Source organism: Arvicola amphibius, chromosome 4 (assembly GCF_903992535.2).
Source record: "Arvicola amphibius chromosome 4, mArvAmp1.2, whole genome shotgun sequence".
Classification (NCBI taxonomy): Eukaryota; Metazoa; Chordata; class Mammalia; order Rodentia; family Cricetidae; genus Arvicola; species Arvicola amphibius.
The window spans coordinates 76773380-76788822 of record NC_052050.1 but is presented as its reverse complement, the minus strand read 5'-3'; the positions used below and the strand labels follow the sequence as shown (position 1 = coordinate 76788822).

Here is a 15443-nt window from a genome sequence, read left to right as displayed (position 1 = left end):
ACCCTGTCTTGAAAAAGAAAAAAGAAAAAAAAAAAAAAAACAAAAACAAAAACGTTTTCCTACATGTAGAAAACTAGGCAGAAACTAGTCTTTTTCATAGAAATTATTTATTGATTGTTCACTTTCTGACGGGCCTGGTGGTTATCCTCTTTCGTGCGTTTTTTCATTTGATCATAATGTACCCTCAGCAGACTTGCCACGCTCTAAGTGGTTGAGGAACTGGGCAAAAACACCCAGGTAGTTGGTGGCTTTGAATCTAAGTTAGTGGCATGACCAAAGGGGGTCATAGAAATCAACACAGCGGGATGTTATTCCATTATATGGCTGACTCCAGAAAATGCCTTTCTGAAAGCGAGTGTATTAAAAGGGCTTTCTTTCCCGCAACCCACCGTAAGGACTGCTTCCTTGCAATGCTCCGCATGGATGCACGCTTAAGAGTACAATAAAATACTCACTGAGCCCCCTTTATAAGGAGGAACTCGTGCGTAACCAAGGGTGGCTTTTCGGGGGCTCCTGTGGGAACTGTTTGGAAATCTACCTCCGCACCGCAAGACAGGCTGAAAAGAAAGAAAGACAGGTGGAAGCGTCCGCAGGTTGGCAAGAGCGGCGTATGCGGAAGTCAGAACTTTCTGGGGGCGTCCCGGCCGCTGGTTCCACGCGCGGCTCGCGCAGGTGGCGCCGGGTCCCCGCGCCCCGGGATCAAGTCGGCGGAGTGATTGGGGACCTCCAGTGAGGCTCGGGGAAGGTGAAACCTAGCTTTTCTCCTGGGCGAGGGAGGAGGGTGGGCAGGAAGCTCAGCCCAGAGACGAGGAAAGAAAGACTGCCATTCCCAGCCCCCCGCCCCGCGGGGCGCGGGGCGCCGGCGGCGCATGCGCGAAGCCCGGCCCCCAATTCCCCGAGCGAGGGAGGGAGGCCCCCGGCGGCCCGAACTGCGAGCCGCGGCGGGACCGAGCGCACGCAGGGGCGCGCCGGTGGCCCGGCCGGACAGGCTGCCGAGGCGCTGATCGCCAGCACGCGAGGCCAAGGGCCGGACGGCCACCGGAGAGCACAGCGCGCCCGGTGCGGGGAGGGACCTGCCACCCGCGGCCCCCCACGCGGGGACAGCGATGCGTGAGTCTCGCCCCGGCTCGAGGGCAGGATGTGCGAGCAGGACAAAGGCTGGGCGGCGGGGGAGGAGTTGGGGACTCAGAGCCGGTGACCCAGTCACCCCCGAGCGAGCTACTGCAGCCGGCAACTTTGCAACTTTTGCAAAAGGGGACATTGGAAATTCTGCAAGTTGTTACACACAGTTCCTGATCGCCCCAGGTTGGGCGGGCGGAGAGAGGGGAGGGGGACAGCTGCTGGTTTTTTCAGGACAGCAGGCGACCGCCAGCTCCGCTGAGTGGGGCAGGAGGGGGCGCCCGTCTAGGACGGGGACAGGGACCGGCAAGGATAAGGGTGACCAAGGGCGGGATAGGGCAAGTGTCTCCGTCCGCTGAAGCTCCCCGTGTCCTCGCAGGGTGCGCCCTGAGATCCCGGTAGCCTCGGATCTGCGGCGGTGATGGATGAGCCGTGGTGGGAAGGGCGCGTCGCCTCGGACGTCCACTGCACTCTACGCGAAAAGGTCAGTCCCTCCCAACCCTTGTCACTCGCAACGACTTGGTATTTAGAATCACTTTCGCTCTCGTGTATGTGTCTCGTGTGGGACGCCCCGCGTGAGAACTCAGAACTCTTGGTGCCTATTTGTGCGTCTCCCCTTTTACCTTCATGGGGGAGTGGGAGTGGGATCTTCCTCCAGGGAGAAGACCTGGATATCCAAGAACTTGGAGTCGGTTTTTCCGGAGAGCAGAGCTCCAGGCAACTAAATGGAGAATAGTTATCTTATCCCGTTGGGTTTACCTGCGGAGATTACTTTAAATGTTACGAGAATGGGCTTTAAAAAAAGATACTGTGTATGCATTTCAGTGTGTAGTTCAAAGTCACATAATACAGTAGGTCTGCCTACCGTACATGATGCTGCCTTTTCGCTTTCTTGTAATAATGATGTAGCAGTTGCTTTTAAGATAAAATTATTGGGCTCGTGCATAGCTCAGTGGTAAAGCAGATGCCTAAATAAATTGTCACAGTGCCGAGTAAAGAAATATTGGGTAGTTGGTGGGATTGCATTGTTAAGGTAGGAGCTGAGTGAAATGTAAAAGCCAGGCCTGGAGGTAATCCCAGCTCTGTGGAGACAGAAGCAAAAGGATCTCCACAAGTTCAAGGCCAGTAGAGTCATCACAGGTGAGTTCCAGGAAGGACTGGGGTCTACACAGTGACACCTTGTCTCAAAACAAGCACAAGAAGAGAAGATTACTAATCTAACTGGAAGAGGTTACAAACTAGTTAGCCAAGGGAGAGAGCAGAAATTCCCCTGCCAGTTGGCCTTCTGGGGTAGAGAAAGGTGGGGATGCCTGAAACATGATCCTGGCTCCCCTCCTCCTCTCCTCCCCAGGCTGCTGGTGGCCACTGGGAGGCTGGAAAAGCCCAGAGGACGTTTCTTCCTTCTTGTACCAGGGCTGGGAAGGGTCTTTTGGACAGAAGTGGATCTACTGTAGGGAACTACTAGAAGCTGGAGAACATCCTGCAGCAAAAATGTATTCTCTAATGTTGCAAGGGTCCCAAAGATGACCCTTCCACCTTGTTTTTGAGACAGGGTCTTTACATGCCGTTCAGACTAGCTGTATGCTTACTTTCTGGTCCAAGTAGTTCTCCAATTCATGGTCCTATTGCCTCAGTTTTCTGAGCGCTCTTAGCTTCCTCACAGAATCCGCCTGGTGCCTCCTCCTGTGGTCTGCCTGAGGGTCTGTGTCCGTTTTCTCACAGGAGCCCACCCTAACCCGATAGGACAGAGCTGCTTCAACTGGTACGTCTGAAAGGATGTGACTTGCAAGTATGGTCACGTGCTCAGGTGGACACGAATTTAGAAGAGAGGTGTTCTCAACTGGTTTGTCAGCCCAGTGTGGGACAGAAGTTGTCTGATGGGGGCGTGAGGGTCCCTGCAGAATCGGGTCTCCTTTCAGAACATGTATCCTCAGTGTCTGTGGCAGGCCTGTGGCAGACTCTCTGGGCGGCGGGTGGGAGTGGTAGTGGTGGTGGTGGTGGTGGGGTTGTCCTCATCAGGGAATGAGTCTACCTGTTGACATCCCCACCCCCACTCCGGGCCTAGCTTTCCCATGTTACTTTGCTCTTTCCAGAATAGAATGTTCCGGTCTGGGGATCTGGAGACAGAATTGGGTCCTTAATAGATCTTTTCAAAAGCAGGTCACGGTACTGGACACCTTGAAGGTTCAGAAGTCAAGTCAGGCAGGGCCAGAGGTAGGGGCTTTTCAAGAAACAGTATGTTCTTAGTGCATTTCTAGAAGTATGGGCTGAATGCAGGTAGTGAGGGCCACTGGGGAACTTGTCTTCCTGATTGGACATAACTCTTTGCATAGCTTAGGGCCGGATGGGAAGAGAAAACTTGTGGAAACAATGTAACTCGGAGTTCAGTTGCCTGAGACATTCCAGGCTTGAAGCTGACCTTAGGGTCAAATCTGATTAGTTACAATGTCCCACTTCCTCCAAATACTGCTGACTATATTCTTACTGTAGTTCTGCTCCTTCTTCAAAGATGTTTAAGAATGTTTGGCTTGATGGGAGTTTTAAGTGAAAATTGTGTGGGAAAGGGATGGGTACCCTGACTGATCTACTGTCTTTGAGGAGCAAGGGCTGGCCCATTATCTTTCCCAGACAGAATGATTTTTTTTTAAAATTAGACATTAACTTTAATAATGTGTTCCTACTGCTGTAGAATAACTTTCCAAGTGCTTGGCACACTGGACACTCACCCTTTGTTGGATGTTGCCAGACGAACACAAAGCATGTTTGCATACAGGCAATGAAATTGTTTTTGTGGAGCAACTAGCAGCCATCCTCTCCTGATGGCTGCAGAGGGCACAGCTGCCATCTCGGGACCAATAAGAGCCCCTCTTCATCAGATGGGAGAGTCTGGTATAGTAGCATACAATAACGTGAAAATTTTAACACCATGGAAATAAGTCTTGGTGTTGTGTGCAAATTAGTAACGGTGGCCTCTCCTGAGCTGACAGTTTACCATCTCCCAGCCCAGATGCTATGGTTCGTTCTTCCCCCACAACCAGTATTCCACTGTGTCACGTTCTTGCTTCATAGACCTGTCACTCTTCATCTTAAATGCCTAGAAGACTGGAGAGATGGTTCAATGATGGAGAGCACTGGCGGTTCTTTCGGAAGACGCAGGTTCAGTTCCTAGCACCCACATGGCTGCTCAGAACGATCTGTAACTCCAATCCTAGGCTATCCAACTCCCTCTCCTCCGGTCTCTTTGGGCACTGCATGCACACGGCGCACCGGTATACATGTCGACAAAGCACCTACGTCCATTATGAATAAATGCAATATTCAAATGAAATTCCTAGTTCACACTTTTACCTGGATTTCCTGACATTGCCTTTCCGGCCTGCTCTCTTATCTTGTCTCCGGCTCCCTCCCTTGGAGCCTCACTTGACTTCCTCTCTGTCCCTTGACTGCCTCAAGCTTTTTCCTGCCTCAGGGCCTTTGTACCAGCTGTTCATGTGCAATCTGAGTTTCTCAGTCTCTCACAGTAGCCTCTTACTAACTTATCCCCCTCATGTCACTATTAGAGCACCGTTTTATTCTCTCTATAGCATTTACTAATATCTTAGGTTGGCCACTCTTTCTTTGCTGTCTTTCCCCTGATTCTAAACATAGATGCTTCAAAAGAGTCCACCTACGTCTGTTCCTAAGTTTGTTCTGGGACCTTGGTGTCTGGAATGGAGAGCCTTCCCCGAATGTTCAAAATGATTAAAATGAATCAATCATCCAATAGTTTCTTTTATAAACTGGGAGAAGTATTTTATAGGAATTTAAAGGTCAGGGGAGATAATCTAAAAATTGCCAGGCAGGCATGGTAACCACTTGTAATTCCAGCACTCAGGAGGCCTAGAGAAGGTATTCTAAGGGCAACCAGGCTAGCTAGACTAGCCAGGATTGGGGAGTTCCAGGTTCAGCAAGAGACCTTGCCTCAATAAAGGGTGAATGGAGAAGAAATTCAGTGCTAACTTCAGGCCTCTACACACATGTGCACATTCATACAAGCATGCACACATACACAAACATGCATGCATGCCACACATGGTCCAGGTTTTTTTATTTTAAGGCATCTTAGCTGTGCGTAACCATAATACTAACACTTGGAAGCTGAAGGCAGGATGATCAGGAGCTACCTAGCAAGTCGGAAGCTAACCTGAACTGCATAAGAACTTACCTTACCCTACCTCCCAGAAAAAGAAAGGTGCCATTGCCAGGCAGTGGTGGTGTGCACCTTTAGTCCCAGCACTCAGGAGGAAGAGACAGGCAGATCTCTGTGAGTTCGAGACCAGTCTGGTCTACAAGAGCTAGTTCCAGGACAGCCAGGGCTAGAAAAACCCTGTCTCGAAATACAAAATAAAACAGAAAGGTGTTATCATCTCATGAGAGCAGTGCATGGTGGTGGGTACTACTCAGAAGTGGAAGTGACTTGGTGGTTTGCTCAGTGCCAAGTGTCTAGTGAGAGCAAGATCCAGGAAGGAGACAGCACATTCAAAGACCTTCCACCCAGCCTAGATAAGAATCAGGAACTGATTGGGAACAGGGTGCCTTTCTACCAAATGTCTATGGAAAAATGTCTCCCACTTCTCCCTCACAGGTCACTTCTGTCCCACACCAGGCCCTTAAATTCCTCCTTCGGTCCTCCTTCTCGGCCCTGCAGCTTCCACAGAAGACCCCTTTAATCCTAAAACACACTGCCCCTTAGCTTTGCCCCTTCTGTCTGCTGCGGGTTAAACAGTAGCTGCAGCTCCTACAGGAAAATGTGCCCCTCACCTGTGCCCTCAACATGAGAGAGGAGCATAGCATGCCCACCCGGGAGACTCGGAGGATGGAGGTAGTGATGGTGGTTATGGTCCATACCCCTTTGAGTATCAGATTTAAACCCAGAGCTATTTTTTTGTCCCCCCAGAAAATGCATCCTCCAAAGTTTAAAGTGAACACAGTCTTAAGTCTTCTACCTAATAGATTGGCATAGGTTTGGGACTCACAGAAGTAGGATGCAGACAGCTCCTACCCTGAGACTCACCTCCCCATCCTGTAGGCTTTGTTCCCCTCCTGTGTGCCCCGGCCTGACTAACCTTGCATTGACTTTCCTATGATCTTCGTCATCCATGAAGTAGCTACTCCTGCAAACTGACTGTGAGCACCTTGTAGACATGAGGTCTGCCTTGCCTCAGCATTAGCAGCCAGTGTCTGGTGCAGAGGGACCTCAGAGGCCACTGCCTGACCTAATACAGTCACAGCATGCTGAGGGCCTAGAGAAAGAAACCAGCAGACTTCATTCAGACGGGTTGATGTGTTTTTGGCGTGTGGGGGTGGTGGTGGGGTTGGCTCCTGGATCAGCTGGAGCAGACCAAAGTGCTGGCTGAAATGTCATACACTGGACCACGAAGAGGAAGGCACCTTCTTAGCTCTCTAGACTCCTGGGTACTGTTCTCGCAGACAGTGCTGGGTGGGGCCATAAGAATACAATTAGCGGGCTGGAGAGATGGCTTAGAGGTTAAGAGCACTGACTATTCTTCCAGAAATCCTGAGTTCAATTTCCAGCAATCACATGGTGGCTCACAACCATCTGTAATGAGGTCTGGTGCCCTCTTCTGGCTATGGGCACACATGCAGACAGAACACTGTATACATAATAAATAAATCTAAAAAAAAAAAAGAATACAATTAGCCACAGAGACAGGTGTCCTGGCCTGGACCAAAGTACACTGTAAGTATTTTGGGAAAATGAGTACATATTGAGCTCAAATAATAGGAATAATTTCTCCCAGACCTCACCAAGGGGAACCAGTTCCTGAAATCTATCCCACCCAAACCCACAAGGTCACCCTCCACCTTGACATGAGATAGGAGATCCAGCTTTCTGGGATCTAAGGAGCCTACAACCTAGAGTCTTTTCTGGCAGGTACTCCCTGTCTTCTGGAGTGGAAGTCATGGGGCACCTTAGGGCTGTCTCATCCTGCCCTAGATTGAGATCTGTTCAGCATGATATCATCAGATACATTTCCCCTTCCTGAAACTGCTTCATTGCGTGCTGAGAAGACCTTGCCTACGTGAGACTTGTTCTCATTTGCTTTGATTTTGTTTACATTGCTGGGGATCAGATCCAGGGCCTGTGACTGCTACGCAAGAACTCTCCCAGCAAGCTATGACCCCAGCTTTGCAAAAGCACGTCTTGAAGTAGTGGGTTAGTAAAGGACATTTTTAGTAGTTTGTGATTGCATTTAGTTTAGTTATCTTCCAACATAGCGACAACAATTCCAGCTGCTATACTTACTATAAATTCTACACCTTGCTAGCATCTGTCCATGTGTTATCTTGCTTAGGCCCCATCTTGGTTCCGGTGCTGGCTTTCAGCCCATTCTACAGATGGGGATCTGTAAGGCACAGAATTAATCACTATATTAAAGTCACTTTTGAAAAAATGTTTTAGCAAAGAGTGGAAACATAAGCTGGGCTGGAAGGGGATTTAAGCTCTGTTATCCAAGACACTGTAGTCAGTTTCACCGTGCCATGGTCTGAAGGAACTATGCTTTTCCTAAACCACCCTCGGCAGCTAGCAGCTGCAGGTGCTGGCCCCATTCTGGCCGTTCAGAAGAACTGTCTGTCAAGCACACCCTCTTTGATTGAACCTGGCTTGTGTAAGGTACCGCTTGCGTTGAAGAAACATGACCTCTGCCACTTGGGTAGACATAGAAGGCTCTGTCACCTGCCACCTGTCTTCCATGCCTCTTTTATTTCCTTACACTAGACCCAGTCTCTATTTCCTAAAAGAAAAATGCAACTCAAGTCCATGTTCAGAAATCTGAACAAGCCTAGTGGTGCAGGCCTTCAATCCCACTACACAAGAAGCTGAGGCAGGGGGATTGAAAGTTCAAGGCCTGCCTGCACTACAGAGCAAGTTTAAGGCCAGTCTAAGACAACTTACTGTCATCCTGTCTCCAAAGTTAATTTTAAGAAGGGCAGAGAAGGCTGGGCATGGTGGCTCATGTGTGTAATCCCAACACTCAGAAGGCTGGGTCAGGAAAACTGCCATGCATTTAAGGACAGTCTACATTACATAGAGTTCCAGGCCACCCTGGGATACAGAGTAATACTTTGCCTCAAAAACACAAAATAAACTGAGAGGTGGTAGCGCACGCCTTTAATCCCAGTACTTGGGAGGCAGGGGCAGGTGGATCTCTGAGTTCGAGGCCAGCCTGGTCTACAAGAGCTAGTTCCAGAACAACTAGAACTGCTACACAGAAAATCCCTGTCTCAAAAAAATACAATAAAACACAAAATAAATAAATGAAGGAATAAATTAAATTAATATGCAATGATATAAAAGTAAGGAATTTAGCTCAGCGGGAGAGTTCTTGCCTAGTATTCCTGAGACCCTAAATTGAATCCCTAAAAGAATAAAATAAACTGGCCAATAAACAGAACAGTCCAGCTTGGCTGTTGTCCATTTGGGTTTCCCGCTCCCTTTCATCTTTTGGGTTCTGAACCCGTTTGTACACAAAGGGCCATTTTCCATACATCTGAGACACACCCAGTTCTCCAATAAAAAGATGCCTTGCCCACTGTTGACGGTGGTCGCATCTGCCTAGTGTAGATCTAGGAGTGTAGGTCTTGGCAAGTCCTAGCCTGCTAAAGCAGCGGGGCTATCTCATGTCTGTGGTCTTTGGTGCCACTCTAAGCGACTTCCTGGCAGTGAGCGTAACTGAGATTATAATACAGTATTTTCCTGCTGTCTGAACTGCAAAGTTGGCTTGAGCAGCCCAGGAGGGGGATACGGATGGGATGGAAGACTAATCTAGGAGGATGGAAAGCAGCTGGGGCACCAAATGGCATTCAGCTGTCCAGCTGTGCAGCCCCAGCCCCAAAGTATCACATCTGTGTTTTCATTATGTGAAAACCACATTATGTCTATGTGGTACTGGGAATTGAACCGAGGACCTTACACATGCGTGACAAGTGCTCTACCACTGAGCTACACCCCCAGCCCTTTTTTCTTTTGTTACGTTTTGATTTGAGGCAAGGTCTTTTTAAGTTGCCTGTTAGCCTGAATTTTGATCCCCCTGCCCCAGCCTCCCAAATAGCTGGAGTGACAGGCCTGCACCATGAGGCCCAAGTCCTTGTGAGTATCTCAGAAGAGGATATTACAGAAACTGAATAAGGACTCTCTGTGTGCACTTGAGACCCCAAGCCTCGGGGTACCAACGTGCTTGGTGTGAACACGGCACCCAGTGGAGACTTGGTCCCAGTGCTTCTCGTCCTGAGGAAGCCCATTTCTTTTTGTCTTCTGGACCATACACTGTCCCTGGGAGAAGGCAAGGATGTGTGCTTCGGGTGATTCTCCAGCCTCTGAAGCTTGTGATGTAAAGACTGGGCTGGCATCCTGGTTGCTGCAGAAGCCTGGACTCACTAGTTAAGAGAAGGCAGAGCTTGCAAGGCTGGAGCTGGTCCTGGGCTTTAACTTGGTCTATGTCTTAAGTCATTCATCCCTTGGGCAAAGGGAATGCAGCCAGAGGTTTTATAGAATGTGAGCGCCTGGCAGAATGAGGTGACACTGAGGTTTTTACACACACACACACACACACACACACACACACACACACACACACTCAGAGAATATAAATTTGTCTGTTTAGAAATTTTTAAAAATAAACACAAGAGTTGGAGCAATTACTCAATAGTTAAGAGCACTGGCTACTCTGCTCTTCCAGAGGACCCTGGTTCAATGCTCAAAACCCACACATAGTAGCTGACAACCATCTATAACTCCAGTTCCAGGGCATCCAGCACCCTCTTCTGGTCTTCTTGGGTACTGCACTCACTTGGAGCACATACATACAGACAAAACACCTACACACATTTAAGAAAAAAACAGTCCAGGCTGGTTGTGAATCTGCAGTCCTGTTGTTGTAGCCTTAAGTACTGAAATTATCATGCCACCACATCTAGCCTGTGTCTTAGTGTTTGCCAACACAGTGCACAGTGCTTCACTTTATAGCTGTACTGTGATTTGAATGCTCTCTTTGCTGCAGGATTAAGTTCCAACGCTTACTTGCTTTTGTCCAGTTCAAGGGTGACATGCTGACATATAGTACGATGCACAGGTATGAGGTGTGCACACAGTTTACCAGTGTGTATTGTGAGTTTTCAAGGATCTGTATAAATGTGTAACTAGCATGATCAGGACAGAGGATGTCAGCCGAACCTAGGAAGCCCCCTTGTTCCTCTCAGTCACCCAATCCTACTTCCAACCCCAGATCATTCATAATCTACTTCTTACAGCCTAGAATTAGTCTCTTCCAGAGTTTCGTGTGCATATGCACGTGTGTGTGTAAGTGTGCATATGTGTGTGTAAGTGTGTGCATGTGTTTAAATGGAGTCATGTGTACCCTCTTCTCCACCTGTCAGCTGCTTTTGTGTTTCATCTGTACCGTTTTGTATTTCAGGAGTCTGTTATAATAGTTTGAGCAGCCATTCTTCCCCTGAATGTCTGTTGGGTTATTTCAAGTGAATCCCTCAATTGTCTATAGCACTGTGACCGTGAGCCTTATCTGCCGGCCTGTCTAGGGATAAATTCCTAAAATGGAGTTATGCGTGACAAGATACGATTGTAAGAACTTTGCCTGTCACCAAGCAAATCCTCAAGAGGGTACAGCAATGTCTGCTATTGCTGGTGCTGATACCTGCTCTGCAGTTGCTAGCCCAGGTAATATCCCTATAAAAAAGTTAGTGCCCTTGGATCATCTAAAAGTGATGGCTCATCTGGTGTGTGTAAAAAGACCAGGACCCTCGCGCGGGAATGCCCCAAAACAGAAAGGCAGAGGGAAGGGCCTCTTAGGCCTCTCAGAGGCTCATGAACGTCTGACTGTAGTAATGAATGGGCCCACAACCCTATGAGGGGCTGGGAGGCTCTGCTGGAAAACTCTTGCCCCCTCTTAACCCTGGCACTGCAGTGTGTACTGCAAGTGGCAGCCACTCGGTAATTGGATGTTTGGAAGCAGAGTTTCAATTATCCTGAGGCTCGGGGTCCCTTGCAGGTCACTGGAGCAGATGGTGCCAGAGTCTGGAGTCATTAGAATAGACCTCATAGATAGCCTTATATTTTCCATTGCTGATTTTTTCGGTCACAAGAAAAAAACAATCCAATCAATTCAGAGCACCTCTGACTCTGGAGCTAACTATTATAATTTTTGTTTGTTGGTTTCTTTCCCTTTGATTTTTTTTTAGCCTATTAAATTTTTTAGACAAATTTATTTTACACTCCCCTCATGTCTCTCTTTGTCTGCCTCCCCACTCCTGTGTGTGTGTGTGTGTGTGTGTGTGTGTGTGTGTGTGTGTGGTGTTTTATATAAGCCAGTCACTTCTTACTTTCTTTGGCATGTGTGTGACAGACTCTCACCATGCAACCTTGACTGGCCTAAAACTCTTTATGTAGAGCAGGCTGGCCTTGAACTCACAGAGATGCCCTGGCCTCTGTCTCCTGAATGTCAGGATTAAAGGTGTGTGCCACTATGCTTGGCTCACCTTATATTTTGAGACAGCCTGAGCTCACATGTTCCCTACACTGAGGCCAGCAAGCCCCCGGGACCCACCTGTCCTGCCTCCCTTCCGCGTGGTTAGCTCCTGAGGACAAGACCTGCATCTCCTTGTCCTAAGCAGGGAGGTGCTGCTGCACAGGGGTCCTAGTCAGTGTGTGCTCATCACAGACACCTTATGTAACCAAGGCTTGTGCATTACAGCCCACAGTTGCCTCCTTGAACTCTCCTGTCTGGGGGACAGGAGCAGACAGCCTAGGTACTAGTAATTCCATTATACTGGTAGAAAAAACAGCCTCAAGACTTTAAATATGTACTTAAGACCTTGCCACCCACTGTCCCTGGAGTTCCTCCTTAGCCAAGACATAGTATTTTTATTGTCGCCACTGTGTAGCCCTGACTGGGCTAGAACTCTCATGTAGACCAGGCTGGCCTCTAACTCACAGAGATCCACCTGCCTCTGCCTCCTAAGTCCTGGGATTAGAGTGTGACACCACACCTGATTCAAGACTTAGTTTTTGTTGTTGTTTACATTCTGGCCTTAGTTTCCCCTCCCTCCTCTTCTCCCAGTCCCTCCCTCCTACCCCCCTCTGCTCCTACCCCCTAACCTACTCCTACTCTCCTTCTGTTTAGGAAAGGGCAGGCCTCCCATGAGCGTCAACACAAATATGCCATGTCATGTTTCAGTAAGAGAAGCACTTCCCCAGGTATTAAGGCTGGGCAAGGTAACCCAGTATGAGGAGTAAGGTCCCAAAAGACAACAAGAGAGTGAGAAACAGCCCCTGCTCCCACCGTTAGGAGTCCCACAAGAGGACCAAGCTATACAACTGTCGCATACATGCTGTGTGCCTAGGTCCGTCCCATGCAGGCTCCCTGGTCGTCAGTTCAGTGTCTGTGAGCCCCTGTGAGCCCAGGTTAGTTGATTCTGTGGGTTTTCTTGTGGTGTCCTTAACCCCTCTGTCTCCTACACTCCTTTATCTCCCTCTTCTGCAGGATTCCCCAAACTCTGTCTAATGTTCGAGTGTGGATCTCTGCATCTGTTTGCATCAGTTGCAGAATGAAGCCTCTTTGATAACAATTGGACGAGGCACTAATCTATTAGGATAGCAGAATATCGTTAGGCATCATTACATTGACAGCTTCTTTCCTCCAGTTGTGATTGGTTCTACCCTAGGTCTCTGGGTCATCCAGGCTGTGGGCTCTGGTGCTCCAGGCAGTTTCAGGGGTGGGCTGGCTCTTCTGGCATGGGTTTTAGGCTAGACCAGTCGTTCATTGGTCACTCCCTCAATCTCTAGGCCACCCTGACCCCCACCCAGCACATCCTATAGTCGGGACAACTGTAGGTTGAAAGTTATGTGGCTGGGTTCGTGTCCCACTCCCTTCATTTGAAGTCTTGTCTGGTCACAAGAGCTGGCCAGTTCAGACTACGTATCTGCTATTGCAAGGAGTCTTAGCTGGGGTCATCTTTGTAGCCTCCTGGAAGGTTCTCTCGTGCCAGGCTTTTACCTGGCCCTGAAATGCTCCCCCTACTTTCCAGAAGTCTTTGAGGACTCTTCACCTCTGTCTCCCCAAATCTGATCTCTCAGGTTCCCATCTCCACCTGTCCACAGTCTACTCACTAAATCTTCTTTCCCCTTCCCAGGGAGATCTGGGTGTCACCCACTTGAATCCTCCTTGTTACCTAGTCAAGACTTTTAATGGGCTTGCTGTGAGCTAAGAAGTAAGTAGGGTTGCAGTTGACAGATGACGCCTGGGCCATCACTGAGCTGGGTGAGAAGGTGGGTCTCATACAAAGCTTTTGACTTGATGATCAGTCTCCTTTGCCACGAACTTTGGTTTTGACAGAGCTGCAAGCGAAGACTCGATTTTGTGCACATTTTAACACTTCTGCCTTCTCATCCACTTCTCCATGTGCATTTCCTGGGCCCAGCCACAGAGAAAATTTTCCATCACCCTGAGTACTTCAGAGTTTAGTTCTCATGGTTCTGTGTATTTATTGACAGAGTCACTATATAGCCCAGGCGTGCCTCGAACTTGCTGTCCTCCTGCCTTAGCCTTCTGAGATTAGAATCCTGTAAAATTTTGCTCAGCTCTTATGGTTACTTTAAAACCCAAATGAGAAGTAGTTTCTGGGAGATCTCATCAGACCAATGGGGGACATCTTGCCGAGGATGGGGACCACCCAGGAGGTGACATTTCTCGGGGAGGAGATTCTAGTCAGGAGGAAGAGGTCACTGCATCCACCTTTAGGCTTCGCTGCCCCCCGAATTTGGGGAAGCAAACTTTGGATATCTCTTTGGACCATCTTCACTTTATCAGCGCTCAGTGTGGTCCACTGTGGAGCCTTTATATACAGCATTTAATGAGCTCCATATATAACCTTCCCTCCTGATACTCTGCCAGGGGAAACGATGTCCCAAAATCTACCCTGAGAGAACTTTAGCATACCTAAGGATATTCATAGAAAGTCACTTGCAGACATATGTTAATGAGCGTAAGATCCAGTTATGACAGTGTACCTTTAACAGTGCTTACTATGTGCTAACAAGTTGGTGTCTGTAGCCACCATTTAATGAGTGCTCTATTGTCTGCAAAGAGCTGGATTTCCCTGCTGTTGCTAAGCCCTCTTGCAACCCTCTCTAGTGTTCCCTATGATCTTACAGAGAGGATGGGCTAAGTTTAGAGAAGTGAATAACCTAGACCGCAAAACTAGGAATTTGGAAAGTTCAAGTACACACGCACACGCGCGCGCGTGCGCACGCACACACACACACTGTCCCTGTACAAAAGGCAAGAGGATTTGCCTAGGGAGCTATCGAGAATGGTATTTGAAAGATGAGGGCAGGTAGAGACAGCTTTGGAGGAGTTGTTCTAGCATAGCCCAGGGCAACAGGTGACAGTCACACAAAGCAGGAGCCCCTTGGCGACTATCTTGGTGATTTAAAGGAAGTCGGGGATGGGCCAAGAGTGTTGGCTTTTTGGGATGCCGGTCTCCGTAGAATTTTCCATCTTATCCCCAAAGCATGTGGAGAGCTGTAAGAATGTGAGACAGGCCTGCAGGCTCGCTGTCATCGGACCCTGGTTTTCAGGGGGTTGGTAGCCATCCAAGGCAGTGAGTGGTGTGAGAGCCAGCACGGGAAGTGCGCGTGCAGTAGGGTCAAGAGAACCAGTGGGCAGAAGCAAAAGGCTGCAGGTCGCTCCCTGGTTGGGATAAAGGCGCTCCATCACTGGGTATGTCCAGCGTTTTCACAGCAAATGTTCTTGGGGAGTCCCAGAAGGAAACCCTGACTGTTAGTCTTAAAGGACATGCTGCCCGCTAAAGGAAGCTGTTTACTACTGGTCGTCTACAGGGTACCTGCCAGAGACGACCAAATGGATGCCTTGTAAACATAATTTCATCTGGATATGGAAGTGGCTTCAGAGAGGTGAAGAACGCAGCCCAATTGGTTGAGTGCTTGCTTAGCATGCACAAAACTCTGGATTTTATCCACGGCATCGCATAAAACAGCCCGGTGGCACATACCTATAATTCCAGTTCTCGGGAAGTAGAGGCAAAAGGATCAGGAGTTCAAAGTCATCATCTTTGGACACATAGCAAATTGGAAGACAGCCTAGAATATGTGAGGACCCTGTCTGAAGAAGGAAAGGGAGGGGAATAATTGCTCAAACATTCCTAGCTGTCTTTTTATGTCCCCCTCAGCTGACTGCACACGAAGCATTGGGAGCCTCTGTGATTTCAATATGGTGTCCTTTGCCCTT

The 15443-nt window shown here is 48.7% G+C and overlaps 1 protein-coding gene across 1 annotated transcript in view; it reads left to right on the top strand.

Annotated features, from left to right (window-relative positions):
• Nucleotides 1–1045: 1045 nt before the first annotated feature.
• Nucleotides 1046–15443, top strand: part of Ccnjl (cyclin J like) — a 56225-nt gene continuing 41827 nt past the window's right edge. The window contains exons 1-2 of the mRNA XM_038328249.1: nucleotides 1046–1110; nucleotides 1499–1603. Of these exons, the coding sequence (XP_038184177.1) occupies nucleotides 1541–1603 (63 nt within the window). The 5' untranslated portion in view covers nucleotides 1046–1110; nucleotides 1499–1540. The remainder of the gene's footprint in view (nucleotides 1111–1498; nucleotides 1604–15443) is intronic.